The sequence below is a fragment of the Anser anser genome, assembly GCF_964211835.1.
Source record: "Anser anser genome assembly, chromosome: 4".
Classification (NCBI taxonomy): domain Eukaryota; kingdom Metazoa; phylum Chordata; class Aves; order Anseriformes; family Anatidae; genus Anser; species Anser anser.
Genome location: NC_139724.1, coordinates 53,797,484 through 53,825,271, shown reverse-complemented (window position 1 = coordinate 53,825,271; position 27,788 = coordinate 53,797,484). Strand labels below are relative to the sequence as shown.

The window sequence follows — 27,788 nt, the reverse complement described above, 5'->3', positions numbered from 1 at the left end:
TCAGTGCTGACACAAACTTCTGTTGCATGTAGTAAGTGCACATTTTTGCACTTACATTCAAAAATCTGATTTTGCCATTAGACTCTAGTTGGATTTTTTCCTGGCTTTATTTATACAATGTGACTTATTTTTGTTGGCAGTGGAAATAAAGTGCTCTCAGGACACCCAGAGACGGGTATCTTGAAAGGAGGTGAACAGGAGCACCAGGTGTCAGTGATGGAGCGCAGCTCGCCTGCCCGGCTGAATCTGCCGTTGACTCAGGGTGAGAGTCAAGACCTTCATATACATGTATTCTTACCCAGATAGAAATCTTGCAGGTATTTATAGTGGCTTGCAATTCAATTCAGAGAATTTTGGACATTAACAGTACACTTCTTCAAAATTTGAATATCTCAGATTCGAAAGTTGTTTTCTGTTAGTAAAGAGAAATAAAGTAAAATTTAAAATCATATTTACATCAGTAATTAATGTTCTGGCTGCAGGTAGAAATCTCACAGTAATCTCACAGTTACCTTCCATCTGTTACATAATCCTGTATACGTACAGGATTTATCTTGATACAACTTGATAGAATTTTTAAGATCCCATAAATATTGCTTGCTTGATAATGAAGAAACTTCCCCAAAGCGTTGCTGTCAACAGGGTCAAACTCATAAAAGGGAAATTCACTGATTTAGTATCACTAAACAGTAGAGAGTTAATAAATGGATAGTAAATATGTAGGACTAGGCAATTGTAGATTTTGAAAGCAAATTTTAGATCTTTGTTTTCAATCTAACATAAAAATTGATGACTCTAAATAATGAACCACCCGTGGATAGGAAAGGTTTCAGTGTTATTAGTGTATTATTGCTAGTGCATTATTACTTGTGTATTATTATTGTATTGTTTCTTGTTCCAAATGCAAATGCAGTTTATTTAATTTAGCAGGTTTGCTCACCCTGTCACAATTTTATTGTGTTCTTAGCTCTTTGATAAAGGCTACTCAAGTAAAGAAAGCAAAAGATGCTGCCCAGTAATCCAACCTTGAGGATGTTTAGTAGTGATTAAGCAAAATTAAGAGATTCGACAGTTTTAATTTCTGCTAATAAAGCTTTTTTAGGTTCTCTTCAACAGCTTGCTCTACCGTTAGTGTTCTGGCAGCTCCTTTCTTGCCCGTTGACACATCACATTCTTGCACTTTCCTTAAGATCTTAAATAGTCATGACTAAGGGTGTTTTTGACCTTGATGATATCAAAAATACGTAATATGCTTTTCATAGGCCCGAGTAAAATTTTTCTTCTCCTCTAAACTAGTTGGTTTATGCTTTGAAAGGTAAGGCCCTTCCTGACCAGTGAGCCACAAAATTTGTCTGGAAGGATCCGTGTAGTGTGCTCTGTCTGACGGACAGGATGGTTGGTTGCCTGAGCACCACAGTTCACTGCATAGTGCTGAGAGGTTGGTGTTGTCACGGGGCCTTATGCACCCATCTGAAACATAAAAGGAAATTACAAGGGAAGGAAATTGTTTATTGATAGGCTCATGGAGAACAGTGAGCGTACCACCTTTCTATCAACTCTACATACTATTATGTGTATGGGAAGGGAATGCAGCAGGACGTTACCCCATAGAGATCTCCTGATGCAGCAGAGCCTGTCTCTGATTTTGTGTGGGTTTTCTGAGAATTTCTTTTTAAGTAACAGTACTTTCAAAAGGGTACAAGCTATCCAAGGAGAGGGTTGTGGATGTGAAAACTTAGCACTGTATGTAACTGAAAGCTGCTGGTGTTTCCTTACAACAGTCAAGATGGTCGTCTTTGCCTAATTCTGATTTTCACATCTCATGTCTGCTTTACGGTGTGCCTACAAGTTATGTTGGTAAATCAGTACTGACAAAAGCATTTTGTCCTAAGTACTGAGATGTCTCCACTTCCCATTTCAGACGTCTCATGGAACCAGCAATTGCTGACGAAACAGTCCCCGCATTGCGCAGAGGACATTCGGCAGAGACCTTTCCTGGGTCAGAGTGCAGGACAGAAACCGAACTCCACAGGGGAAGGAAGGAGGTGAGAACATAAAATCAGAGTTATTGCATAGTGTGCAAATTCACACTGACTCTCTTCTCCCCTATATCCCTGCTCAGCATTCTCTGTAGGTTAAGTTTCACTGGCACGCTGAAGTCTGCCTCATGGAAGTTAGTACCTGAGAGCTTCATTCCCTGACTTCTAAAGACACATTGATTATTCCACTCCAGTTCTTTAAGGATTATGGCATTTAAAAGAAGATATGTAGAGATTAGTATTTTCTTTCTGCTAGAAACTTTGCCTATATTTTTTTCTTCTCTGTTGCTTTGCTGTGTACTAAAAGGTAATGCCATTTCTTTCAGTAAACAGGGTATACATTTGCCTAATATTTGCAAAAAGTGTATCTGCAATGAGAAAGGGACATCAGTTTTCTTTATTGTATATATGAGCAGTCTCCTTGCAAACTGTTACCTCTACAAAGCTTGTATCCAGTCAAAACTAATGTAGATTGAGGTTTGGTTACCTAATCCTCATAACAAACTGCTCGTGTGTGTTTGAAAAAAATATTTAATCTGTAAGCAGCTTTAAGCAGTGAGAGATTGAATCAATCCTATGATTTCTGATAACAGAAAACATGCATGTTTTTTCTCACCAAATTCTTTCAAGGTAGAATGGATGCAGATAGGAATAATCCACTTTTCAGAGCTGACAGCTTTGTTTTTACCCAGTGAAGGGCCCAGCCCCTCCATCAGTGACCCCCCCATCTGCTCTACCAGCGTGCCTCTGTACACATCCCCTTGGCAAGATGTTGTGCCTTGCCTTGACCCTTCTTCGTCAAGGCGTGAGCCGTGTTGTGTTGGTAGGTGGGTAGGAGTCAGCACGTGGATGATTACCTTGTAAGTTAGCCTACTGAGCAATAGCAAGCAGATCTGAAGCTTCTGAAGGATCTCTGAACCAAAATATGCATGCTCTTTTTCTTTGTATCAAAATGGCAGTGGACAGCAGATTTATGCCTTGTTTTCTGTAAAGAAAATCTTTAGAACTGGGAATCCTGAGATCCATCAGCTGGATGTACGCTTCTCAGTACAAAACCTCTGTTTTCACTTGATCTTCAGCCGTAGTCATGTATTTTCTCTCCTGTATTTTAGGGCAGGCTGTCACGAGAACTTCCGATCCGGGCCATTGTCTCCCTGCTCTCCTGCTGCGCCAAGTCAGTCACCCAACAGGTACAAAAGGTCAATAAGGAATTTTGCAGACTGAATACATCTTGCGGGCACTGGTGAACCGCTGCAGTATAAATTGCATCAGTATTATGCAGATGCATTATTTATTCTTCTAAATGTGGCAATTCATAACCGTCCACATAATAAACATGTAGTTCTCTCTCCCATATTTCCTGCCTGCTTCAGCAGTATCGTTGTGTTTTAAAATAACACAGTTCAGAAGGCAGCTATAGGACTGCTTGATCATTGAAATTTCAATGAAATTGGAATGGGATAATATAAGCTCCAGTCAAAGCAAGCAGTAAAGCATGAGCTCAGAGCATTTAAGCCAAAGGATGTTGTCTTTATTGTGAAAAGTCACATGCTCGGGACTAAGATGTGTTCCTGGAGATTTGATTCTGTCAGGCAATGAGCTGTGCGGCTTTTAGTGAGATAGATGTTCCAACTCTAAATAAATAGGAACTGCAGCCAGACTGAATCACCGATAATTTGGGATATATTAAAATCGGTTGGCTTATTAAATAGGGCAATCATACAACACAAAAGCCACAGCAAAACTGTTATATTTAAATTACATTTTTCTTCAGGTTTGATAGCAAAGCCTTCTTTCCCATGCCATTTGCATTGTCATGAAACTATTGGGAATTTTTTTTGTGAACAACTCCTATTTTTGCTAATAGGAGCTGCAGTTTTGGTGGTATTGCAGATCATTTATCACTACACGTAACTAGTTTTGATAGCTACTTCATATTATTTAGCAGCTATACCTGATCTGAGTCCCTTTTCCAAGATCTTCTTCTGAAATTGATCTTAGTTTTGAAAATAATGGATAAGATGTAATCAATCCTCCCAGTAAAACATTAGAAAAATTCTCAAAAAATTCTTAAAGCACTTTATTCTTTGATTCGGTACTTCTATTGTCCATATAATAACTCTGACAGTGGAGAAGAAGTGGAAACAAATTTGGACTGTAGGATAATGTAAAAAGGGATAGGAGCAAAGGCCTTATGGTTGTAGGTGAGGAGAAGAATCCAAGGAAGTTATTCTAAAAGGAATAACAAGAATGAAACAACAAGAAAAGACAGTGAGGTGCCTGTGCTGCCAGTGTACAGGGTAGGATAGAAAATGATGGGCTCAGTAGTGACAGGGATTAGATGGAAGCAAGGACAGTTTTTTGGTTGTGATGACTTCGTGCTGCTTCTGTCTCTTCTAAAAAAAAAAAAAAATGCTTTTTAATCATGATGCAGCCCATATCTGTCTCTCTTGGTGGCTTATTAGGTTGTTGCACCAAAAACATGAAGTGAGATATTGTAAATCTGCTTATCTGCGTACAATTTCATCAAACCATCTTTTCAAAATTCTTGACATATCCTGAAGTTTATCTCTGGGTTTCAGCCCTGGTTAAAAAAAACCATGGATGACACGTAATGACAAAGGATCCCATTCGTTCTCAGGTTCATCTCACTAGATGAGCATCACTTCTTACAGGCTGGCAGACAGGTGAGAAGGGAAGAGCATGAAGCACATATAAATGTACACCTGCACTGCCATTAAAAACATTATGAAAAAGAGTATCTGGGGCCCAGCTGTCATCAAACAGCTGATTTATTAGAAATGTCTAGACAGGACTGAATCTTAAGGTGAGAGCTGAAGTATTTTTGCATTACAGATGAAGATCTGATTTCAGCTTTAATTTAAACTAGCTGGAGTATAACAGGCATGTATCTGTAGCAACACAGACTAAACTGAGTTAGTAAGTGCCTGATTCCTGGTCTGTGCTACTGCAGTTATGTTGCTGCTTGAACTTTGCCAGCTCATTTGGGTGTAAGAGCAGCATTCCTGCCTCCTGACCTGCAGTAAGCAAACCCATGTGCAAACAAATAGAGAAAATTCCAGACTGAGAATCTGAGTCAGTTAGTGTATGTGAGTATCTGCTCTGATTGCTGTGTCATTGACTGGGTCCCGGTCATCCACAGGCATGATTCCCATCCGTCTGGGCCTCTGCTAAAAGGCTTGCATCTCCCTCAGTGTAGCACAGCAGACTGGCAGGGAAATGGGTCCGAGCTCCTGTGCATTCAAGCATTTGAACTCCTCTGCTAGGTTGGCAGATGTGCATCTGTGTGGCAGGTGTGCAGGCTGATTCAGCAAAAGCCTGTTTTAGCCCCAAGGTTCAATCAGAAACAATCCTTGTTTCAGACAAAGTTTTGAGACATACATGTCTTCTGTTAAACTGTCTTTGCAAGTAGAAAATGTCCTAATGGTTGAAGGGCCAATGTGCATTTCTGTTGTGAACCCCCCCCCCAGCGCTCCCTTCTCCCATCATTTCTCTCCCCCCTAAACCTGTGCAAATATTTGTTTGTGTTTTAGTTGCTGTTCTTTTTTCTTAAAGCAATGTTTGTCTCCTAGGTCCGTCAGTGGAAAGAAGCTTTGTTCCACCTGTGGGCTTCCTCTTGGAAAGGGAGCTGCCATGATTATTGAAACACTTGGTCTTTATTTCCATATTCAGTGCTTCCGGGTACGTCTCTTATCGTGTCCACCTGCAGAAAAACTCAAGTCGTCATCCAGTGTGAGGAGAGAGTGTATTAAGGTCTATAGATGTGGCACCGGAAATGAGAGGACCAGGGATTTGCATGCTTATTATGTTTGTGGATAAGTGGAAGTAATGCTGCTAAAGAGTCTGTTGTCAGACATGTTAGTTGGACTAAAATCTGTAACTTAGCAAGTAAACTTAGCTTCCTGACTTATAGAGGGAGGAATCATGTAACTTTCCAGTTGTACTTGTTGTTTTCTAAATATAAAATTAGATATTTTGTGATTTTTTTTTTCAAAAATCTGGTCAGTGCGTAAGCTCTCTGACCCATGGCTGGAAAGCTTCGACTATGGAATGTCATCCAAAAATATTGCAAGATTTTATGTTCTGAAGATTTTCTCAGCATTTCTGTCTATATTCTGGCTTTCACCAGAGTTGTTAACAGAAACACTTTGTGTCTGTTCTTGAGTGTCTCAGGAAATGACTCAAGGCGATGTTATCTAGAGAGCTCAGAAAGTGTCCGTTTGCATTATCTAAATACTAGTTGGTATTAGGTGTTTATGTAGCTTTTTTTTTTTTTTTTGACATTTACTCAAACTAAACCTCTGGCCTCTATAAGATTTGTCCTGCACAAACAGGCTGGCTCTAGAGTGCAACATCAAAATCAAGTGTCTCTTAAAACCACTTAAACTTTACTTATATAGGAGTGTTGACTGCTGAAATCCAGTCCTGAATGCTGTTGGCTCTAAAAAAAAAAAAAAAAAAAAAAAAAAAAAAAAAAAAAACCCAAAACCTGTTACTGATATGCAGTGCTCCACTAGATTATGGGCTGGGTTCGGGGGGGTTATTTTTTCTCACTGTTCCAAAAACAATTGAAACAAAAGTGAAAATGTTGGGAGAGCTGTGACAGATACTGGGGCATGACCTGTCATACGTTCTCTGTGCTTCAATTGACAGTGTGGCATTTGCAAGGGACAGCTGGGAGATGCAGCAAGTGGAACGGATGTCAGGATTAGAAATGGTCTTCTTAACTGCAACGATTGTTACATCCGATCCAGAAGTAAGTACCAAATCCTGTCCTAAGGTGGATGCGTATTTTTGTCTGATTTCGTGGTGAACTCTAACAGTACTGTTACCGTCCTTTTAACTGACGGGCTCTTCTCCTCCAAGAAAAAATGTTATGGCCAAACGTCTTTGCAACTTAGGCATAGCTTTGCTATAGAAAGGGATGCCTTCCCATCTCATTTTAGTCATTCTCTTGTATCAAAAAGACTTCCAAGCTCATTAAATCTTGCCCAAAGGATCTTTGTTCAGCAATACTAGGCTATAAGGCAGTTCCTCTGCATAAATATAAACTTCTACATTGTGTACACACATTGCATGTCCTGAAGGCTTGAATCTGTTACCTTGCATGAGTCAGTATAGCTACCTCCACTAGGTCTAGGACCCTGGGCCTTATTTTGAGAAGTTCCTTTTTTTTTTTTTTTTTAATGTTTCCAGGCATCTATTTGCAGAGAAAAGGATCAAGGAAAATATTGGGAGCTTACTGTAACTTACCACAACGAATCCTTGTTGTGGGATCCTCACACGTGCTAATGTGTTGCTTGCTACGAGTTTTGAAAAATGAGCCAGACAATTGCATGTCAAAGAAATCTCAACGCATTTTTTCTGCCCTAAAGTAGATCACTTGAAAATCCTTTCTAGTGCTGGATTTCTGTGACTGATACCAAATTGCTAGAGCATTTCAGAAGGCACAGGAGAAATCCATGGGAGTAATCATTGCCTTCTTGTCACATGCTACTGTTCAGTATACTCGCTGTCTACAGCTGTAACTGATGGGTAGGGGTATAGAGCACTTTTCTCTTGCTATTTCTCCTCCTTTCCCTCAAAAGCAATAGAAATCCAGGAGTAGGAAATAGGAGTAGGATACCTCCCCACCTTTGCTAGTAGAACAGATTTTTTTTCCTCTATTTCAGGTCAGAGATATTTACCCATCAGCAGAGCTAGAGGGTGCTGTTGTATAACTATTTCTGTGGTGATTTATTTTTTTTTTAAATTCTGGTAAGAAATGCTAGCAACTTGTTGTATTAATTATTTAACCTAACACATTCAGAAGTAGATTATCCTCTTCAGGCTTGATACCATAAAACTGCCTTGTGTGGCTGAAGTCCTGAGTTTTATAATGCACATTTGGACATCTATCTTTATACAAAAAAGAAGAGAAGGTGATAAAAGTCATATTTTTCTTTTTTTTTTCTTTTCCTTTTAATCCTTTTTGCTTAAACAAGAATTGAGGTTCCTTAAGGACAGATGAAGGCTCAGTAAAACTATATATCAGTCTATGCGCTGTAGGCTGCATCTTCTGTCACCGTAGTGCTAGGAAATGCAGTACAGAACTGTGTGCAGTGTTTTGTAATGTAAGGTTTTGCATTTGTGCATATCAAGCACAATGGGAACTGTGTTGATGACTGTGGGAATAGGTTTTGTGGAAATGTATGGTTCCTGAATAATAATAATGGGAAGGGTTTGTCTTTTTCCTACAAATTGCCTCTTTCTGCTGTGTCCACTCCTCATGCAAAATCTCAAGATATGGGTCACATAAATTTAAATTACGCCAGTTCTTTTTGACAATTTCAAAAGGACTTTGAAATTTTGATGTCATGAAACTGCAAACAGGGTTAGTCACTCATTTTTAACTAAAATCCGATCGACTCCACATCTGAACTGAAGAACAAAGGGGCACAATACTAGCGTTTTGCCTTTCAGTTCCGGGAAGTCTGATGCTAAATATAAAGTCAGTTGCCTGATTACGCAGCTCTTCCCTACCTCCACCCTTGCCTATGTCTGAATACCTACACAGCAGCGCACACAACTGACGTTCTTTGACAAACCCAGGATTAATCAGTATTGCTTTAAGATGCTTATGGACACATCCCAGTGAAACATTTTGGCTGCCAGAAACTTGTTTATTTGAAACTGTGGGGGATTTTGTTTCAAACTCAACTACCAAAAACCTTAAGGGAGAAACACATTAAAGATTAGGTAGTAGTCCAGAATATGTTTCTACTTTTAAATAAAAGTGGATGGGATTTTATTAGTAGGTTGTTTCTCGACAACGAAATCTCACAATCCTAGTTACTGAAGGGAGCTCACTATTCAGTGCCAAACGTGCAAAGAGTTACAGATTTGTGAATGTTGAAATCAAAGGCAAGCAGTAAATTCAAGAGACTCCCTGTATGGCCAAATAACACAAGGGCTCTGTATTACCACGTAACACAAACCAGGCACAGCTGAAGATGACTCATCAGTCCCCTGCTTTACTGTTTTGCCACTGCAGAGCCTAATAATAAGTATACCCACAAGTACTTTCTGAGTAAATGAAATAAAAGTGCATGCACAATGCAAGCGGCACGAAACCCTTCTTTGCAGTTAGTGCCTCAACTCTGCAGGAAGGAGGAGAAGCAGGGCACCAGTGACACGTATTTCCAGATGTGGTTTTTTAAATGATAGAGCTCATATCAGGAAAATCCTACGTACTCCATTGTTTCAGGAGGAATGTTTGTTAAAATTTGTAAACTAATGACTGAATTTTGTTTGTTTGTTTGTTTCCAGCTGCTGGACAGCCAACTACATTGTGACATGACTTTCGGTCCTAATTACTTTGAAGAAGGAACTCTCTTCTCGTATGTATCGGCTGCCTCCAGACAATCGTTTGTAAGAGCTTGAATCATGGACATCGTGGCCCTCATCTCATTTTGAAAAACTCATAAAAGCGCTGCACCTGCTCCTTTAAAATGCAATATATTGTTTTGCCCTTTCTTAAGAAATTTGCAGCACATGTATGACCATATTTGGTAAGGCAAAGCCTAAGTACTATAAAAAAAAATCTCACCTGTCCAGGTATGTTTATGATTTTCAGTCTGTTACTTTGTTCTCCTGAAAGTAATACGGAAATAAACATGCAATAAAGCTGTTTTGTGTTAATATTTCTAGGAATTAAAATTTTGAGTTTACAGAACCTTTATAGAATATGCCAAGTTGAGATGAGAAGTAATTTTAAGATAGTATCTAATCAGTGCATTTGAAACACTAAGCATCACAGCACATGACTTCTCTGTTATAACTGAAGCTATAACTTTTTTTATACAGAGACTAGTTTGATAATACATCCTGTAATTCTGAAACATTTTGTGTTTATATTACCTTCAGTGGAGGGTAGGAGTTATACAAATAAATTATTGCACCTTTAGCGATAGGATTTTTTGTTTGTGTACCTCAAGTAATGTTCATGACTATAGCTTAATATTCTCTCAAATAAAGATTTCTTCATTAAGCCTAAAGACTGTATACCGTTAACGACTGCAAGATTCCCGTCAGGAGCAATCCTTCTTTCTAAGTTCAGAAGCCAATGTTGTTATTGAATTTGGTGAAAGGGTGATGCGGGGGAGAGGCAGCGGAGTGGGTGGGCACAACTGAACTGCGAGCCTGCGAGCTGCAGTGTGATGGTTACGGTGAAGCTGTTCTGTCTGGCGTGGTGCTTTCCCACTGACGGTCTGAGTTGTTGGGAGATCTGCTCTTTCACTTGCAATCATTACGTTTGGTTGAAGTCTCATGGGGAGAAATATGTGCGGTTTGGGTCCCCTCCAGAATCATCACACGAGTTCAGGAATGAATTATGCAGCCGTGAACCTGTGTTCCTCCAGACGTCCACCCCAACAAGATAAGCAAAGCCTGTGAGCCTGGAAGGGAGGCAGGGAGGAGGCTGATGGCAGTAGGCAAAAGCTTCCCCCTGTGTGGGCACTTTTCCTTTATGCCTTGTGGTTAAGCCTGTGCTCCTCACTGAAGTGTTCCAGCAGCTTGTGGAAGCAACAGCCAGAGCTGTGTGAGTTTATCAGAACACACAGACCAGTTTAGGGGACGCGTCAGAATTGTGAAATTTCATAGCACAGTTTGGTAAAAGAAACAGTTATCTGAGACATCCCATTTTAGCTGTTTGAGATGCAACTTAAAATGGAGGGAAAAAGTTACTTATCCTGCCTTAAAACCATGATAAAATTAAATTAAAAGAGTTGTTTTATGTATGTGTACATCCATTGTCTTTTGATGTATTGGTAAATGGAAATTCAGTTGTTATTAGGGAAGCAATAATTTTGAGTTGTAATATAGCTAGCAACTATTGGTTTAAACATTAAACATTGCACGTGAGTTACATGCGCATGCAAAACTGCGTGTCATTGGCAACACATGTACAATGCTGTCATTTGAGGACATTGTGGAGATCTGCTGGAAAGTTACATGTTACTTCCTTCAATTTGTGCCTTAGAAACTGCAAAGCTGTTGCACACAGTCAGTGCTGACTTATGGATGCAATAAATCCAAAAAAGTGAAGTCCTTCATGGACTTCACCTGGGGAATATTTTTAAAAAAATTAATCATAAATCAGAAAAATGTTTTGGAAATGAAACAGTGAGTCCAATATTTTGATTAAGCGATTGCGTGACTTACTGCTGAAGGGTTTTGATAACCAGGATGTTTACACTTTGCATGTGGACATCATAACATTTTCCTGCAAATAATGTGTAACGTGGAAATTCAGAAGCAGATTTTATAAACTACTTTGTGCATCTGTGCAATTCCATGTGCTCCATTAAGGGTACGTGAACAAATGATGCCTGGGCCTAATTTCTAACCAAGACCTTTAATGCATGCTCGTGCATCTGTTTGGTGTGAGTCACTGCTTCCCTGTGTGACGTGGTTTAGATGTGCAGACTGCTCACAAGTGTACAAAAGGGTTGGTTGTCACAGAGGTTAGATCCGCTTCTCATTAACTTGATGCTACGAGCCCAGGCTGTGTGGGAGCATGGCTGGGACTCAAATGCATGAGCAGGGGCTGGGGAGGGGGTGTGCATAGCGCTGCAGGCACACAGCTGAATCCCTGAAGCTGCTTGGTTTGTCCCGGTGTCTATCCCTTCGTTTCATATATGCATGTTTTGGTGACGTTGATTGTATGTAAAGCAAAATGAAGCAGCATCCTCAGGCTACAGCTTTTCCCCCCAGTGAGCATCTATTCACCAGCACAGAGTAATTTTCAGCAGTTTTCTAAATTGTACTTGCCAACTGCTGATGTTTGATTTACATTTCCTTTGGAGTCTTACATGGCAAATTCATTCAGTCTAAAATCCTTCCTTCCTTCCTTCCTTCCTTCCTTCCTTCCTTCCTTCCTTCCTTCCTTCCTTCCTTCCTTCCTTCCTTCCTTCCTTCCTTCCTTCCTTCCTTCCTTCCTTCCTTCCTTCCTTCCTTCCTTCCTTCCTTCCTTCCTTCCTTCCTTCCTTCCTTCCTTCCTTCCTTCCTTCCTTCCTTCCTTCCTTCCTTCCTTCCTTCCTTCCTTCCTTCCTTCCTTCCTTCCTTCCTTCCTTCCTTCCTTCCTTCCTTCCTTCCTTCCTTCCTTCCTTCCTTCCTTCCTTCCTTCCTTCCTTCCTTCCTTCCTTCCTTCCTTCCTTCCTTCCTTCCTTCCTTCCTTCCTTCCTTCCTTCCTTCCTTCCTTCCTTCCTTCCTTCCTTCCTTCCTTCCTTCCTTCCTTCCTTCCTTCCTTCCTTCCTTCCTTCCTTCCTTCCTTCCTTCCTTCCTTCCTTCCTTCCTTCCTTCCTTCCTTCCTTCCTTCCTTCCTTCCTTCCTTCCTTCCTTCCTTCCTTCCTTCCTTCCTTCCTTCCTTCCTTCCTTCCTTCCTTCCTTCCTTCCTTCCTTCCTTCCTTCCTTCCTTCCTTCCTTCCTTCCTTCCTTCCTTCCTTCCTTCCTTCCTTCCTTCCTTCCTTCCTTCCTTCCTTCCTTCCTTCCTTCCTTCCTTCCTTCCTTCCTTCCTTCCTTCCTTCCTTCCTTCCTTCCTTCCTTCCTTCCTTCCTTCCTTCCTTCCTTCCTTCCTTCCTTCCTTCCTTCCTTCCTTCCTTCCTTCCTTCCTTCCTTCCTTCCTTCCTTCCTTCCTTCCTTCCTTCCTTCCTTCCTTCCTTCCTTCCTTCCTTCCTTCCTTCCTTCCTTCCTTCCTTCCTTCCTTCCTTCCTTCCTTCCTTCCTTCCTTCCTTCCTTCCTTCCTTCCTTCCTTCCTTCCTTCCTTCCTTCCTTCCTTCCTTCCTTCCTTCCTTCCTTCCTTCCTTCCTTCCTTCCTTCCTTCCTTCCTTCCTTCCTTCCCACCCTTCTTCCTTCCTTCCCACCCTTCTTTCAGTTTAAACACATGAATATGATACATTTCTTACCAGGAACTCTAAGCACAGAAAAAAGTAACGCTTTACTACATTTGAACTACCATGTAAATGTATTTGTTGCAAAAATGATTTATTATTGCTAAGCAAGTACAATGTATGTAATGGATTTTAGATGTTTCAGAATTTATTTAGCCTCTTACTCCTTCAGAGAACCTGAACAGGTGTCATAACCCATCTGTATTTCGCTACCACACTTGCCATGGTGTATTTTTCCTTCCTCTTGCTATGTAGTAGTATTATTGACACAGTACATCTGTAGTTTTCAGTGAATGTCCTAAAGGTTGGTGAACCAGAAGGGGACCATCCTTCTCTGCATGTCCATTCAAGGACGAGGATCGCTGTCCTGGCTGGGGCTAATGTTGAATGCCAATTACGCTAATCTTTCCTTGATTTTATTTATTCTAAAATGCCTCTGGAAATTAGGAAAACTTGTCTAAAATGCAACGGCTTTTATAGTAAATATATGTTTATAAATAAAACATTGATTACCTTTGGTGGTGTTGATTTTACTTATTAACAACCAGCTTCTCGCATTGCCTGCGATGTGTCTGTGAGGTGGGACTGCAGAGCACGGACATCCCATCAGTAAAAGCTGCTGCTTTACTTACTTTGTGTACTTTTCCTTCCCTTTAATTCTGGTATGATATCTTGTGGTGAATATTACTGTGGTGATATGATTTTCTGGTGAATGCAGCCTGGCAGCTCCAACCCGATCAGAGCCACTTGTGATGTGAAAAGGGCGCTGACGGGTGCGCAGCCCCCAGCACATATTTAATGCTGCAATAATCCAGTAGACCTTATAAAATGTCTATAGGTTTCCTGCTTGCCTCATCAGCACCGCAACCTGCTCACGGGGCTGCGGCAAGCCCTGGGAGAGGATGACGGCTTGCCAGGCCCTGGGATGAAGCTGGGGGTGCCTGGAAAAAAACGGGGGCAGTGTGGGAGAGGAGCGGGCTGGGGCAGCTGAGGCTCAGGCATCAGGGTAGGAAAATGCCCATGCAAAGGGGGATGCGTGCCCCAGAAAGCTGTTCCTTCTCCATCAGAGCCAAGTGGGATGAGGGCTCCGCCTCCTCCTCTGCGTCCTTGCTTTGGGGCCCAGCTGAGAGGACGTGCCCGGGTGACAAAAATGCCCCATGGCAGGGACATGACTGCACGGAGGGGTGCCGCGCACCGGGCCCGATCAGGTTGCTGCCCCTTGGCTGGAAAAAAAAAAAGATGCCGGAAAAAAAAAAATACATCTCTTGTAAAGGCGAGCAGGGCTCCTGTATACCTCTAAAAGCCTCCGGTGGGAATGTAATTTCATCTGAATTTCCTGATAAGGGGAAATGACTGAACTGGAAGCCGCTCAAGTTTTGCAAGCAATAAGAGCCCAAAACAGAGATGGAAAGTACAGGCTGGGCTGTGACTGTCCTCACAGCATTGTGTGGGGCTGGTGTTTTGGGGATTTTAGTTTTCTCATTCATTTGGTTTATAAAATGCTGTGTGAGCTAAACGAGCAGGAGCAATGCTTACCCCTCCGCAGGGCTCCAGCTGCTGCTCTGTGGTCCTTGCTGAAGACCCCGTGCTCTGCAGGAGTAGCTGCTGGAGCTCTCCTCCCCAAAGCATATGGGTTTTTAAGTCATTTAGGGGAAAAAAAAAATCCATTATTTGAGACAATTTTATGAGTCACTGCTAACTCATCCGTAGAGTCCATCTGCTTCGCTGCAGGTGGCGCGCAGCGAGCTCTCCTGGCTAACGCCACCCCCGTGGGTCACAGCTGCAGGTTTCCAAGCAGGTAGCCTGCCGCCTGACATGTCCTGTAGCCACTCACGGGGCTGTAGGAACCGAAGAAAAATTAATAGAAAGGCAAATATTTCCTTTTCTCTGTCGCTTCTGACTACAGGTAGCGTATTGCTCCGATGACAGGCACAGGAGCTGAGACGTGCCCCTGCTTCTCTGGAAACTCTGTGGCACTTCCCATGCTGGGTGTGAGAGCGGAGGAAGGCCCGGGGGGCAGAAAATATCCCAGATGGTTGGGTCAAGCCTCTGCTTCCACAAAGGCAGTCACCGATATCTGATAGCAAACGGTGCTCGTTGCGTGAGGCGTGGTGTCTCTTCAATGTAATCTTTTGCCTAGCGTCTGGTTTTCGGGAGCTCACTGAAGCATGTTTTCTGCACAGCACGGCTGGTATCTGACACCTTTCCTGTGAAAGGGCAACAAGCCTCTCTGGCAAGACTGCACCTCCAGCACGTGGCACCTGTGGGAAGCACTGGTGCTCGCCACAGTGCGCCCAGACTTCGAGGCTCCTGGATCATTTTGCATGACCCTAAATATAGTTACCTATATAAAAATAAATAAATAAATAAATAAATAAATAAATAAAAACTATATAAAAATATTTAAAACAAAATATTAAAAAAGTAACAAGAACTGACCTATACTTTCAGAGCATTCACAAATACGCATGACTGGAATCAGTAACTCTGTATTCCCAGAAACACAACCACCAGATGTTAGCCTCTCATGCTATTCCTATGTAGGGTCAACAGTGCAATCTCTGACAATCAATATTTTCTGCTAAGGAGAAGTTTTACTCTATTCAACCCTATCTGAGAGAGTACAAATATTTATACTGGGAGAAGACTTTCACAACATAATAAAACCACTTGTCTGTACCAGGCTCCTACGGATGGGATAACAAAACCGTCACACCTTACTGATGCCTTTGCTGCCCTGTGCTCGGTGCGGAGCGTGGTGCTGTAGTTCCACTTGCATGGTTGCATCTTTAAGTCACCTTTGCAGATGCTGGACCTGATTCTGATGGACCAAGGTGATGGTCCTGGTGGACCTTTGGGTGAACCAAGGACGGAGGAGCTCGGGAGGCTGCACGGCTTGGCACGTCAGGGTGGGAGGGGAGAAAGCCTGAGCTGCACGAGCTCGGGTCCTCTGGGCACACTTCTCCATATACTGGTGGAATTTATGTAGGCGGGTCTTTACCCTCAAAGCTGGGCTTTTTCATGTGAGGCTGAATGTTAAGTGGCGGCCCCTTGCCTAGACAAAGCACTTGAGCAAGGCATAGATGCAGATAAGAAGTTTAGGATGGAAAATTATCACTCAATAAAAAAAAAAATCACAAAAAATCGCTTTCTCAATCTATCTCTTCATCTTGAATAGGAAAAATCTGCCTACAGTGTGAATATAACACATGAATGCCTTTCTTCTTGCTGCTTCAAGGTTTTTCGAGCACCTTCTGTACCTGAGCAGCGTGTGGCTGTGTTCATGCACTTGGTGTGCTGCTAACCCAAGTGCTGAGGGCTTACCCTGTGCTGGGTAAGCTTTGGAGCAAAAAGTAATCAGCTTCCCCACAGACGCCAGGGCTTCTGCTTTCAAGACAGAAATTCTCCCAATTTATCAATACAGCATTTTTCGCTCGCTTTCTGTGCAGCCTTAGCTCGAAAAAAAGGGCTGTAAACAAACGTGGTGGCTGCCCGGCGGGCTCTGGGCAGCTGCAAGCACATGGGGCAGACACTGCCTGCGTGGGGGCTCTTGCAGAAACACATAAGCAAGAAGGCGATTGAAGCAACCCAATTGTGGCAGGGCTACGTGCATGCTGCGCTGATAATCTTTATTAAATCCCTGTGGCTAGCAAGGCAAATGTGGTAAGACGTATTTCTGCGCAGTCTGCCCTGGTACCTTTCATCAGAGAAAGAAAATATATTCTACAATATCGTTTTTCTGCTTTACAGTTTTAAGGAAAAATATCTCTGTTTTGACAGTACCAAGCTGCAGCTTGAAAACAAATACCAATTACTTCCTTCACATTGCTCAAAAACAAAACAGTTTGGACAAGATTTTGAATCATTTTGAGTACCACAATACCTGAGCACCCAGCTTCAGGGACTTGAAGGCAGGCAGATTTTTGAGAATATCACATCCCCAGATAATCCGACATCTTCAGCAGGCCTCAGGTTAAATAACCCTGTGGCTCACAGGGCATGTTTGAAAGCACCAGATTTTGTTTTTTGGGTGTCTCAACTACGTTTCAAGTAGTACAGACAGAAAAGGGAGACGAGTCTGCAGGTTCCTCCCAGCCCACACGTGCGATGACGGATGCTTACAGGGCCCAGCATCCCCAGAAAGCAGCACAGCACTTTGCAATCGTTACTGCAATAGGATTGAAAAACACCCCTGTGAGGCAGAAAGATGTTGTTACGTGTCTGTTTCCAAATGGATAAATGGGGCACAGAAACTAATTTGCCGAGAGAAAGAATGTCTTTGCTAGCGAATTTAATTTGGGCTACAACCTGGATGAGCCATGGCAATAAAGATGTTGGAAACTCTGTACAGAGAGCAAAAATGAAATTTTAAAAAATGCAACGGGTCATGCACTTAGCTGTTACTGTGACAGCAGTGCAGTGACTGCAGAGCTCAGAAAGACCTGGCTACCTGGCTACTGCAGTAAAAGCCACCAGAGCAAGAAGCCCGTCAGGAGCGGAGCCAGCCTGTCTAGGAATAAGGCCAGCAGCCAGCAGCAAGCCCTGCACTGACTCAGCTGCGCTGCCAGCAGCTGGACGAGCTGGGCCGAAGCCAGCCCCAGCACCTCGGCGCAGAGCACACCCACCGTGCCAGCGGGGCATCTCCTGCGCCTGGGCTGAGGGGGCCAGCTGAAAACCCCTGCTCCAGCCTCCTGGTAGCTCCCCAGCGCGGGGTCAAGAGCCGGCAGCAGCCGGGATGAACGCCTCTGAGAGCAGGTGTCTGTGTTCGTCTTTCATTTTTCATGCCTGTTCTCTGGGTTTTCATGGTATGAAATCTCCCTCCTTGGGGATCTCCAGCAGCCGCCTGGACGTGGTGCTGGGCACCCTGCTGTGGGTGTCCCCGCTGGAGCAGGGGCTGGGGCAGGGGCCTCCAGAGGGCCCTGCAGGCCTCGCCGGCCTGTGAAATGCCACAGAGGGCACTTAGAGGACAAAAACTTGATTTCCCAGGAAAGTGATGACCCAGATAAGGTTGAGGCTGGCATACAGCTGGAGCAGATGGTCCTGGTGGCTCAGCAGCAACCTGCAGCTGTAAGATGAGTGCCGAGAGAGGTGCCTGACCTGGCTGCTGGTGGGGAGAAGCCCAGAGCTAGGTAGGGCTGGAACGAGAACGTGCGAGCCCGAATGCTTACTGCATTAGCCATTAAACCAACTCATCCAAAAATGGATTCATATCATTAAAAATATGCTATACCATAAAAACAGAGTGCAGAGATGCTGCCCAGGTTTTGCAGCAAGAGTTTAGTTTTCGTTCCAGGAAAACATCCACTATTTCTTTGGAAGTGTGGCAGACATCACATGGCAGCATTTTCTGGAATGGGCTTACTGACAAAAGAGGATATAAAATGGTTAACAGGATTATTTCATCCCAGTGAATCCTACAGTAGAAGAAAATAAACAAACAAACAAAAACCATCTGCTTTTTGAAGGCTTCCAGTGTGTGCTCCTACTTCAAGACATGACAAGTGTTGTGACGGTGACTGCTGCCATCCAGCTGAAGGACTGAGGCACCAGCTGAAGGACTGAGGCACTTTGTAAATCAAATTTCAGGCAAAGAGATTGGTTTGAGAAACCTCCTTGTCGCGGAGTCACAAGCTGTCAGAGTTTATTAGCATTACGCTACCGGAGCAAAAAGCAAAAACAAATTAAGATGTTTAACAGCTGAAATCTGAAACAAAATCGTGTTTAATGCTGAAAATCTTGTTAACATATTTTCAGGCTTCCCTCTCCCCAGATATTAAACCTCAGAGTGTGTCTGCGAGCATCTTTTCCCCGCCGGTGGGAGCAGGGCCCGCAAGGCGCAGAGCACGGGGGCCGGGCACCGCGGCCTCCTCCTGCATTTGCCCTCTTCTCAGGGGGCAGCCCAGAGGCTCGGTGTCCCAGCAGCCTCCCGAGGCACGAGGGACGGTCAGAGGAAGAACCAAAGGAGCAGAGCTGAATGCCCCATGTGTCCACGAGCACAGCATCGACAACCGAAGGCCCGGCCCGAGGATCGCACACGTTGGAGGTTTTAACGGGGGGGGGGGTGATGTGAACTCCCAAACTGGTTTTTCTTTCCCATTGGCTCCCACAATGAAAGAGCCATTAAAAGGGTTTTAGTGATCTTCCGAGGCTCTGCTTCCAGCAGAAAATTGGCTCCTTCTCCTTGGACACAAGACCAATTTTTAATTGAATTTCGAGAGATGATGGATGTTGTACTTTATTCCAAGTCTATATGCTAAATTAACAAGGCTGTCTGCTTAGTTTCCTCTTTTGAAACCGCATTGAGATGAGTTTCTGCTAATTCTCTTACACAGGGCATTAGACATGTGAACCAAGTTCTTATTCAAGAGTTGAAACAGGCATTTTTGCCAAGGTTATTACTTTGGATAATAAATTGGTGCTGGGAGGCAGCGACAATAATTTGCTTTCTGAAAAAGACTTCCCAGTTGAATTTTTTCAAGTAGATCAGTAAAAATAAAACTAAACCTATCATAGATTTTCACCAAAGTATTTTAAAATTCTTAGTTAACACTGAAGATGTCTGTCTTAAGGGAGGGACCATTCCATTAATTCTGCACATTTACAGTTTGTTTCCGCTGCACTCTCCTTCCAGTTGCTCCACAGATGACAGAAATCCCTAAGGAGCACACTAGGTTGCAGAATATGTTTAGCTTGATTTAGGTTTATTTATCCAGTTTTTTATGTTAACAAACGACACTGACAAGCTAAATATTTGTTATTATGAAACCAAGAAAAAAATAGCATAAAAGTATTTTTTTCCTAACTCTGGCCACTGCAGCAATATTTGCACAGTGCTGTGAGTGGGGAAGTTGCCTTGCAGAGGTGAAGCCATTGATAAAACCATTTTCACATGAAATTTGGGGCTGAACATAGAAAGTCTTAAAGCAAAATTCTGACCAACTAGGCCAAAGCCTAGTATGAGCTTTACCAAGTGCATCTTCAGCTGCCTAGCAGTAGAAGCCGGGTTGTTTCTTGAAAATACTGAGGTAGTCAGAAAGGAGGTGACCTTTGTCCAAGGGTCCACGATGGGCAGTATTGCTGGAAGAGAAATGAGCCCGTGGCCAGGAACGACTTTGCATGTATGCTTACTTAAAAGCAATCCTAAAGTGGCCCAGGATAGCAATGAAGAGTCTTAGTGGCTGCCTTTTGGCAGAGTAGGCTAGTTGATGCTCCTACCTTGCAAGGAGCTTTTCAGAGTAATGGAACAAACTGGCCGTATGGGCTGTTTCTTGCACTTCTTTTATTAAAAAAATGTGTCTTTTTTTTCCACAGGTAGGAAAAACAAACAACCAAATAAATAAATAAATAAATAAAATTTAAAAATAGAAAATAAACCCACTACCAAACATGTAAATACAGCTGTCAGTGCCTTTGTCATGCAATGGTTAAAAATGGAGGTGGCATTTATCAGCTAATAAAAGAAACATGCTCAAAGACTGTGGCCCCTTGGTTTTCCAGCTTTTGTCACTACAATTTCCAGGCAGAAATTTGGGAATGAATTTAGGGGGAGGCCCCACAAGACCCATCACTGGCCGCTCACTTCCTGGCCCTGTACCCCCACACTCTGCCTCAGGACAGGGATGGGAATGGGGATGGGGATGGGGATGGGGATGGGGATGGGGATGGGGATGGGGATGGGGATGGGGATGGGGATGGGGATGGGGATGGGGATGGGGATGTGGAGTCTTTGGTCTCATCCTGGACAACACAAGCTCAGGCTGCTGCTGTTTTATGTTTTTCCTCCTCTGCGACTCGGGTCTGTCTGTGCACCACGCGCTGCAGGAGCTGCTGGCATCTTGCAAGCGAAATCTCAGCAGTGCACGAGTGCAGGGAGACCTGGGCAGTGTCTTTTCTGGGGAGACGAAGGTGAGGCTGGGTGCTTGATACACCTCTGGGGGACAGGGATTGTCCAAGTGAAGCCCTGCTGCCTCTGACTGCAAGAGGAGATCCATCGGGTCACTCCCATAGAAGAGCATTTTCACTCCTTAAATATCTGAGTAATTTAAGCATGGGATTAGGAGAATAATACAACATTTAACATAATAGAATAATATCCTTCCTACAGGTGACACAGTGCGGAAAAGCAGGTTGAGGTCTTTAGCCAGATGTGATTATGCTTCCAGACAGTAGCCTGTTAAATAAAATAGTAATAAAATGACAATTCTGTCTCACAGCCCGGTATCCCAAATATATTTCACTCCCAACCTGCATCAGACACCAGCCTGACCCCAGCCCACCCTTGCACAGAAGCTACCAGAGATTTTCTTTTCCCCTTTGTCAACATTTGGTGCTACACCAGAATGACTCAGGGCCCGCTTTAATTATGGCTGCAGCCCAAATGTCCTGTAGAGCATGTCATTAGATCCTGGTAGAAGTTAATGGCTTATCTGGTTTGTGTAATTGTTCAAATCTTCTTTTCCATCAGTTCTACATCGGTGCCATCTCTTTCATCTGAGCTGTGTGCTGGTGGGACAGCTATCCAGCCCAGGACTTCTGTTACAAAAAATTAATAATAATAAATTACACTATGACAATAAAATAAGTTTGAAGCCATTTCTTTAGAACATCAGCTTGGCATGGGTTTTGAAATATGGTGTTCTCATGGAGCCATGCTGACCAGCAGTATCTGATACTTGTTTAAAGCTGGTGCTTGTTGAACTCTGTACCACCAGTGGTGAAGGGATTTGTGCCTCCTGACATGGCAACACACACAAGTTATTCCTCAGCTCTCCTGCTGACAGCCACGGAAAGTAAGCAATAATTTTAGTACCTTTGTTTGTTAGCCATCAGCACAGTTAATAGTGAGTTTGTTCAACTCACACATTGCAGTGTAATGATGCTGGTCAGAGAAACAGCACCACCTCCGCCCAGAGCAAGTTTTTCTTTCCCAGCCCCTTGAAGCAGAAAGTGTTGGCCCTGCCTGTGTCAGCATTGATGGCTCAGGCATTTTGGGAGCTGTCGTTGCAACTCCCAAAGCCACGTGGCAGCTTGGTGCCAGGCTGGAAACGGCACTGGGCATCACCTGGAGCCTCGCAGCCATTTCTAGGTGGAAACCACAGGCTTGCTAAGAGATGGAGCGGGATAAATCACATTTCCAGTGTTTCTTCAGTATAAACTGAGTGTCTCCCAAGCTATGGTTTTGTTCTCAGAAGTGGTATGCTACTTACATCACACTGAAACCAGCAGTAGATGAATCTTCTCGGTCACTGCAGGTCCAGGAAAAAAATATATATATATATACACACATATACACACAGACACACACACACACACACACACACACACACACATATATATATATACACATACATATATATATACTCTTCTTTTATTTCCGTAGCCCTGTCTGCACAAGAAGACCGTTCAACTGCACCAACAATTTTCATGTAGAGGAGCCGAGAGTGAAAGAGCAGTGACCTCAGCACTGGCAGAGAATTAACTATATAATCTAATAGGGTTTCTTTTTCCATTTCTAAATAATGGGATTCTATTAGACCAAACCGTAGTCTCGTCTTAATGATAATTTATTGTATAGCATATCTGAATTTTGCCTTTTATAAATCATTGGGAATTACAATACACAGTTATATAATTGAATCATCTCTTGTATCGTTAATATTTTTCATTGCTTCGAGAAACCCCTTTTTGTTCAGAACTCACTTGTAACTGTGTGTAGAAATTGCAAGTTTTTCAATGTGCTAATTTTTAAAGTGATTAAGTATTTTCATTTGTATTACTTTTAAATATATTTGTAAAAATGCCTTAGAAGTAAAATACCTCAAAATTATTTTAAGCTTATGAAGTTTTGTACCAAAGATTCTGGACAAATTTAAAGACAAATCTGGTCATAAATTTATATTTATATCCCAAAATCTCAGAAAAATTTGGATTTCATGATCCCTGGAAGGAAATAAATTGGAATAATTAATTCCCACATTGACATTTAAATGTATTAGTGGTATGCACCAGTGAAAGTATTGATCAATGGAAGTAATCAGTAATAATAGGAAAAATGAATCAGTTTTGCAGACAAGAGTATTTGACTTCAGCTGTTCAATGCACTTAGTCCAGAGCTGAAAGCACTTCACAGGGCGTGAAGGTAGTCGGGACTATTGTCCACCCAGAAAGACAAAGAAGAAAGGTAATTGAAGAAAATGTGGGAGGACATGCTCCCATTTGCTATTAGAATATAGAAACAAAGTGCCGCCTAAAATTTGTGATCTGCAGATTGTGAACTTATTTCTGGAATTGAGCAAGAGTGGATGGTTTACAAGAACACAAGAAATCTTTCAGGAGGAAAGTCTTTGTTAAAGGTCTCATCTTTAGGAAGCAGAGATTGTCTTAAACCCAGAAATGGGTGGGTTTATATCACTTTCAGAAGCTTTTATTAAACCGGACTGTATTGGCTGGATACTCTTACTTAATAGCTCAGCTGCTTGCAGAATTTGGCTAAAAAATTGACCTCAGCAAAATCTCATGGCTGTGGGTCTCAGTCTGATTACGTAGGGGCTGAGGTACCTCCTTTAACCAATGCTAAACTTGCTCCATACTAAGGCAGCGATCAAACGATGGCACTGTTGTATGTAGTCCTTTTAGATTATTTCCACCCCCCCCACCCCCCACCCCCCACCCCCCTGTAATAAAAGCAAGTATTAGTGCTTGGAAAAACATATTTTATTCTCAGTTGTACACGACTTTGATCAAAGCCATCTCTGTAGGAAGAAAGAGTTGTGCAGGAAGAACAGGAGTTTGCTTTCCCTGTTAGCATTGGTGTTATCATCTGGTCCTTGGGAGCTCCATCACTCAGAGCTGCACTGGGGTCCCCAGAAGAAAGAGGCACGCTACGTGTGGTTTTATTTGTGTAAATATGTCAGTGAATAAAGATACACTTTTTAAGATAAACATGAGTCAACACTGTAGATCGAGCTACCATCAGGTAGCTGACTACAAGTTGGCCATGGGTATCTGCAGCACCAATGTCGGGAGAGTGAAGCATTCACCGAGAGGTGAGATTAAACAGGTAAAAACCAAGAACCCCTAGCCTAGCTTCTCCAGTCTGGTCAGTATTTTGGTATTCACATAAATGTAATCTTGTACACTACAGCACACTCCCTTGCTAGGACAAGTAACTTTTCCTCCCATCTAGAATGACATGTGCCCTTGGTCGTTCTTGCCACCTTTCTGTGAATCCCACCAGACTGGGCAGGTAAGACCAACCTGCACCTCACGACAGTCTGTAGAGTATGTACGTGTAACCATACATTGTATTTAACTCCATTAACACTGCCTCGATAAACTGCAGTGAGAATTAAAGCTTCCCCTGCGTAGCAGCTCTCAAGGTGCTGAGCATTCACCTCATAACATTCGGGCTTTGCTCCCTAGGTAGATTTTCTACTTAGGGGAAATTAATGTGTTGATTTGTTTTCTATAAACGTCTTTCTGTTAAACGATATGGAAGTTAAGGCTGCCAAAGGCCCTGTCCACGGTTTATGCCCAGTGTCAGAGGCCTTAGTGCTGATGTTACATTTCAGACCTCTGGGAAGGCATAGCTCCTCTCACACTTCCCAGGACTACCCTGAAGTTTTATCTAATGCTGTGATAGACTTTCTACATTTTAGCTTCTTCCTCTGAGCCACTTGGAACGGCAGGAGGTGTCTGCGTTTCCCTTCTGCCTCTACTCCAGAAAGGAACGTGAAGCAGCATGGCCTGGAACCGCACAACAGTGTGAAACAATATTCCTGTCCACGTGCAGATACTTTAATTTCCTGCTGATGTGATCATCGTGAAAAGGATCAGCCCAAAAGCTGATTTCCTCTCTCCACAGGTCATTGCCCACCTAGGAAATGGGAGCGTGGGCTTTATTTCACACCGAAAGTTTCCAGAGCTGTTTCTGAACGAGTCCCCCATGCGGCGAGAAGATGGGCTTCCTCCAGGGCCTGGCCTTGGCCTACCTGGTGAGCTCTTGTGCAAAGCACAAACAGCAAAGCTGGTTTTCTAAGATGGAGACACATTTTAGTAGCACTCCAGACGGCGCCACCGGTTTGTTCCCCAACAGCTCTCAGGTGCCAACATGTGAAGGAACAAATGAAACCGACGACAGAAGCAGCAGGCTTCAGATCCCATTGCAATATGGCCTCTGTAGTGCTGCTCTGCTTTATGGATGGTGAGGGTGGTCAATAGAGTAATGTTTGACTCTTTGGAATCAAAAAGTTGATAATAGTTTGATAACTTTATTAAGAAGGTGATGATATGTAAAGATTAAACCATTTAGACACACTCATTTCTCGGTGAAAAAGGTTTTTTTTTATATTACTTGTAGTTTTCCTACATGCTAGCTATGTATTCCTTACTAATAAAATTCATTTTTGCATTGTCATGTAAATACCCATCCATCTCAGAGATTCATACTGTAAACAAGTTTTTGTTTGTGTATGGGAGAGAAGAAAGTGAGAGAGTGCAGGAGCTGCCCCAGAGCCAAATTGAGCATTAGGCCTGAATTCCAGTCACGGCATTGAAAAGAGCAGACAACAAAATGGTGCAGTTGCTACAAACACTTCTGTGTTAAAGTTTGTAATACTGGCAATGTGAGCATACCTTTGAACTCCTCAAGAAACACCATTTGTTCATGTCAGACTGATGCTGGATTCTAAAAGAAATGACTCTTTATTTGAATAACATGAGGTGGGTCAAAACACCAGTGATACACCTTACCCTCCTTTCTTCTCTGAAGCATCCCTGGGCTTGCCAGGTCCTCCCGCCCAGAGCTCCTTGCCTTGCGAGCGCTGTCTCTCGGTGTCAGGGACCAGCTTTGGCTCTCACTGGCACCGCTGGTCAGCAGCCATTTGGTTTCTTCTTCTTGCCTGGGCTCCTGTTGGGTGCCCCGTGGCCCTCCTAGCCTCTGTGCTTGGAAAGGTCAGCAGCAGTGCTGCAGATTGCTTAGTTAATTAATACTCCTTTTCAAAGAGGCTGGAGCAACAAGCTTCGTGTATTTTCAAACCATCCTTTTCTACCTGACCAAGCAATTGCTGATGTTTATGAATTCATTGGCATGCTGGTTCTTGCAACAGGCACATCCTGTATGGTCTGGGGCCTCCCGTGGTCCCCTGCACTGCAGGGGGGTGACCAGAACAGGGAAAGAGGTGGCTGGGGAAAGGATTTAGGGTTGGAGGGGCAAGGATTTATGGTCATATAGGCAAAGATTTATGATCAAAGGGAAAGGATTTACAGGCAGAGGGGAAATGATTTAGGGTTGGAGGGAATACATGGCTGGACAGAAGGTTGTGGCATGCCAAGAGGACCAAGGAGAAGTTCAGATACATGAATGGAGAATCGTGGTCAGTAACGGAGAGGTGATCTTAGTGCTGTATGACCCATTACTGAGAGAGACACTACAGCATTTGGGGCTGTCCGGATGTCCTTTCTGCAAAGTGTTGTCACCAACAGGAGCCAGCGGCTTCAGCTCTGGAAAAGATTTTAAAAGTTTGAGCCCTGAGGAGTATGGGAGGTTTTAAGGCCACAGCCTACTTAATTTATCCAGAGGAAGATAGATGAGGATGCAAATCAGTTTACATCGTAGTGAAATTAGGAGGGAGAAAGGTCTCCAGCCTAGCAGACACATAGCTAGATCCAATGCTGGGAATCTGAAGCCCTCATATTAGAAGCAAACCCCAGATCTTAGCAGACAAGTTAATGAACTGATGGCAAGAAAACACCCAGACAAGCAGTAGTGTGTTGTTATCTCCTCCCATTATCAAACCCGGTGTGTGCCGTAACGTGGAAGCTTTGCATCACAGGGCCCAACCAGCTGTAGTATCTTTGGATGCCCCTTGGCTGGCTGGGGTGCCGGAGGAGGGGGTCTCGCTGTCCCTAAAAGCACAAGGGTCAGCTCGGCCGTGCCCCACAGGTGAACCGGGCAGGGGGAGCTCGCCACTGACTGCCACCGGTGCTGTGCTGCCGGCTGGAGACGGCTCATTCCTAGAGACAGCTTGCCTTGAGCAGAGATGTTCTTAAATCCTTCTCAGGTGTTTGGAAGAACAGGTGGACAGGTAAATGTGAGCCATGCGATAACAAAACTTGCATTCAATAATTGCATACAGGGTGACTATTTGCTTTTCCCTCCAGAAAACTGACCACATATTTTATTGCAGCATTTTAAAACTGCTTGTTGAAGTATTTTCTTCAGTGACCTGGCACTCGCCCCGCTTTCCTGGCTCATTTCACCGTGCCCTTGGCTGCGGACCCCTCGCCGGGCACTCCGGCACTGCAGGGAACACCGCTGCCGTTCCTCTCTGCAGCCAGCCCCCCAGCCAGCCTTTTATTTTTCCGCCCCCGTCGACTCTGCCAGAGTCAGGCAGAGTTCATCGGCCTCGCCGTCACCCCACAGTGGCCCTGGGCGGCAGGGGGGTGGCACCAGAGCTGCCCCGAGCCCCTCGGGGGGCCCCGGCCCGGCCGCGCCGTCGGGGCTGGCGCTGCCAGGCCCCGTCCCCAAAAAGCTGCGGGCGTTTAAAGCAAAATTCACCCCCGTTACTCCAGGGGTGGCTCATCCGCGGACAAAGCAGACCTCTGCTGCATTCCCCGTTTTTAATCGTAACGGGTTGAGCTTAATTCCGGCCCTTTCCCACTGTCGGGGTTGCTACAAAAGCTCCGACCCCGTGCAACTTCCTCCCCAGCCGGCACCGGGCCGTGGCCTCCCCGACGTGCAGGCTGGTGACAAATATCCCTGTGGACCCCCCTCCTTTGGATGACCCCGTCCCGAGCCTGC

At 43.7% G+C, this 27,788-nt stretch overlaps 1 protein-coding gene and 1 long non-coding RNA gene across 2 annotated transcripts in view; one reads left to right on the top strand and one right to left on the bottom strand.

Moving 5' to 3' along the window:
- LIMCH1 (LIM and calponin homology domains 1) overlaps nucleotides 1–10,096 on the top strand; it is a 176,944-nt gene extending 166,848 nt beyond the window's left edge. The window contains exons 29-34 of the mRNA XM_083833235.1: nucleotides 141–262; nucleotides 1,922–2,045; nucleotides 3,152–3,229; nucleotides 5,633–5,741; nucleotides 6,714–6,816; nucleotides 9,369–10,096. Coding sequence (XP_083689361.1) covers nucleotides 141–262; nucleotides 1,922–2,045; nucleotides 3,152–3,229; nucleotides 5,633–5,741; nucleotides 6,714–6,816; nucleotides 9,369–9,394 — 562 coding nt within the window. The 3' untranslated portion in view covers nucleotides 9,395–10,096. The remainder of the gene's footprint in view (nucleotides 1–140; nucleotides 263–1,921; nucleotides 2,046–3,151; nucleotides 3,230–5,632; nucleotides 5,742–6,713; nucleotides 6,817–9,368) is intronic.
- LOC310898352 lies at nucleotides 9,369–13,502 on the bottom strand. The gene is made up of 2 exons (XR_014583213.1): nucleotides 12,942–13,502; nucleotides 9,369–11,977 (listed from the first exon to the last, which is right to left on the bottom strand). It is a non-coding gene; the product is annotated as an uncharacterized lncRNA (long non-coding RNA).
- Between the last annotated feature and the right edge of the window lie 14,286 nt (nucleotides 13,503–27,788).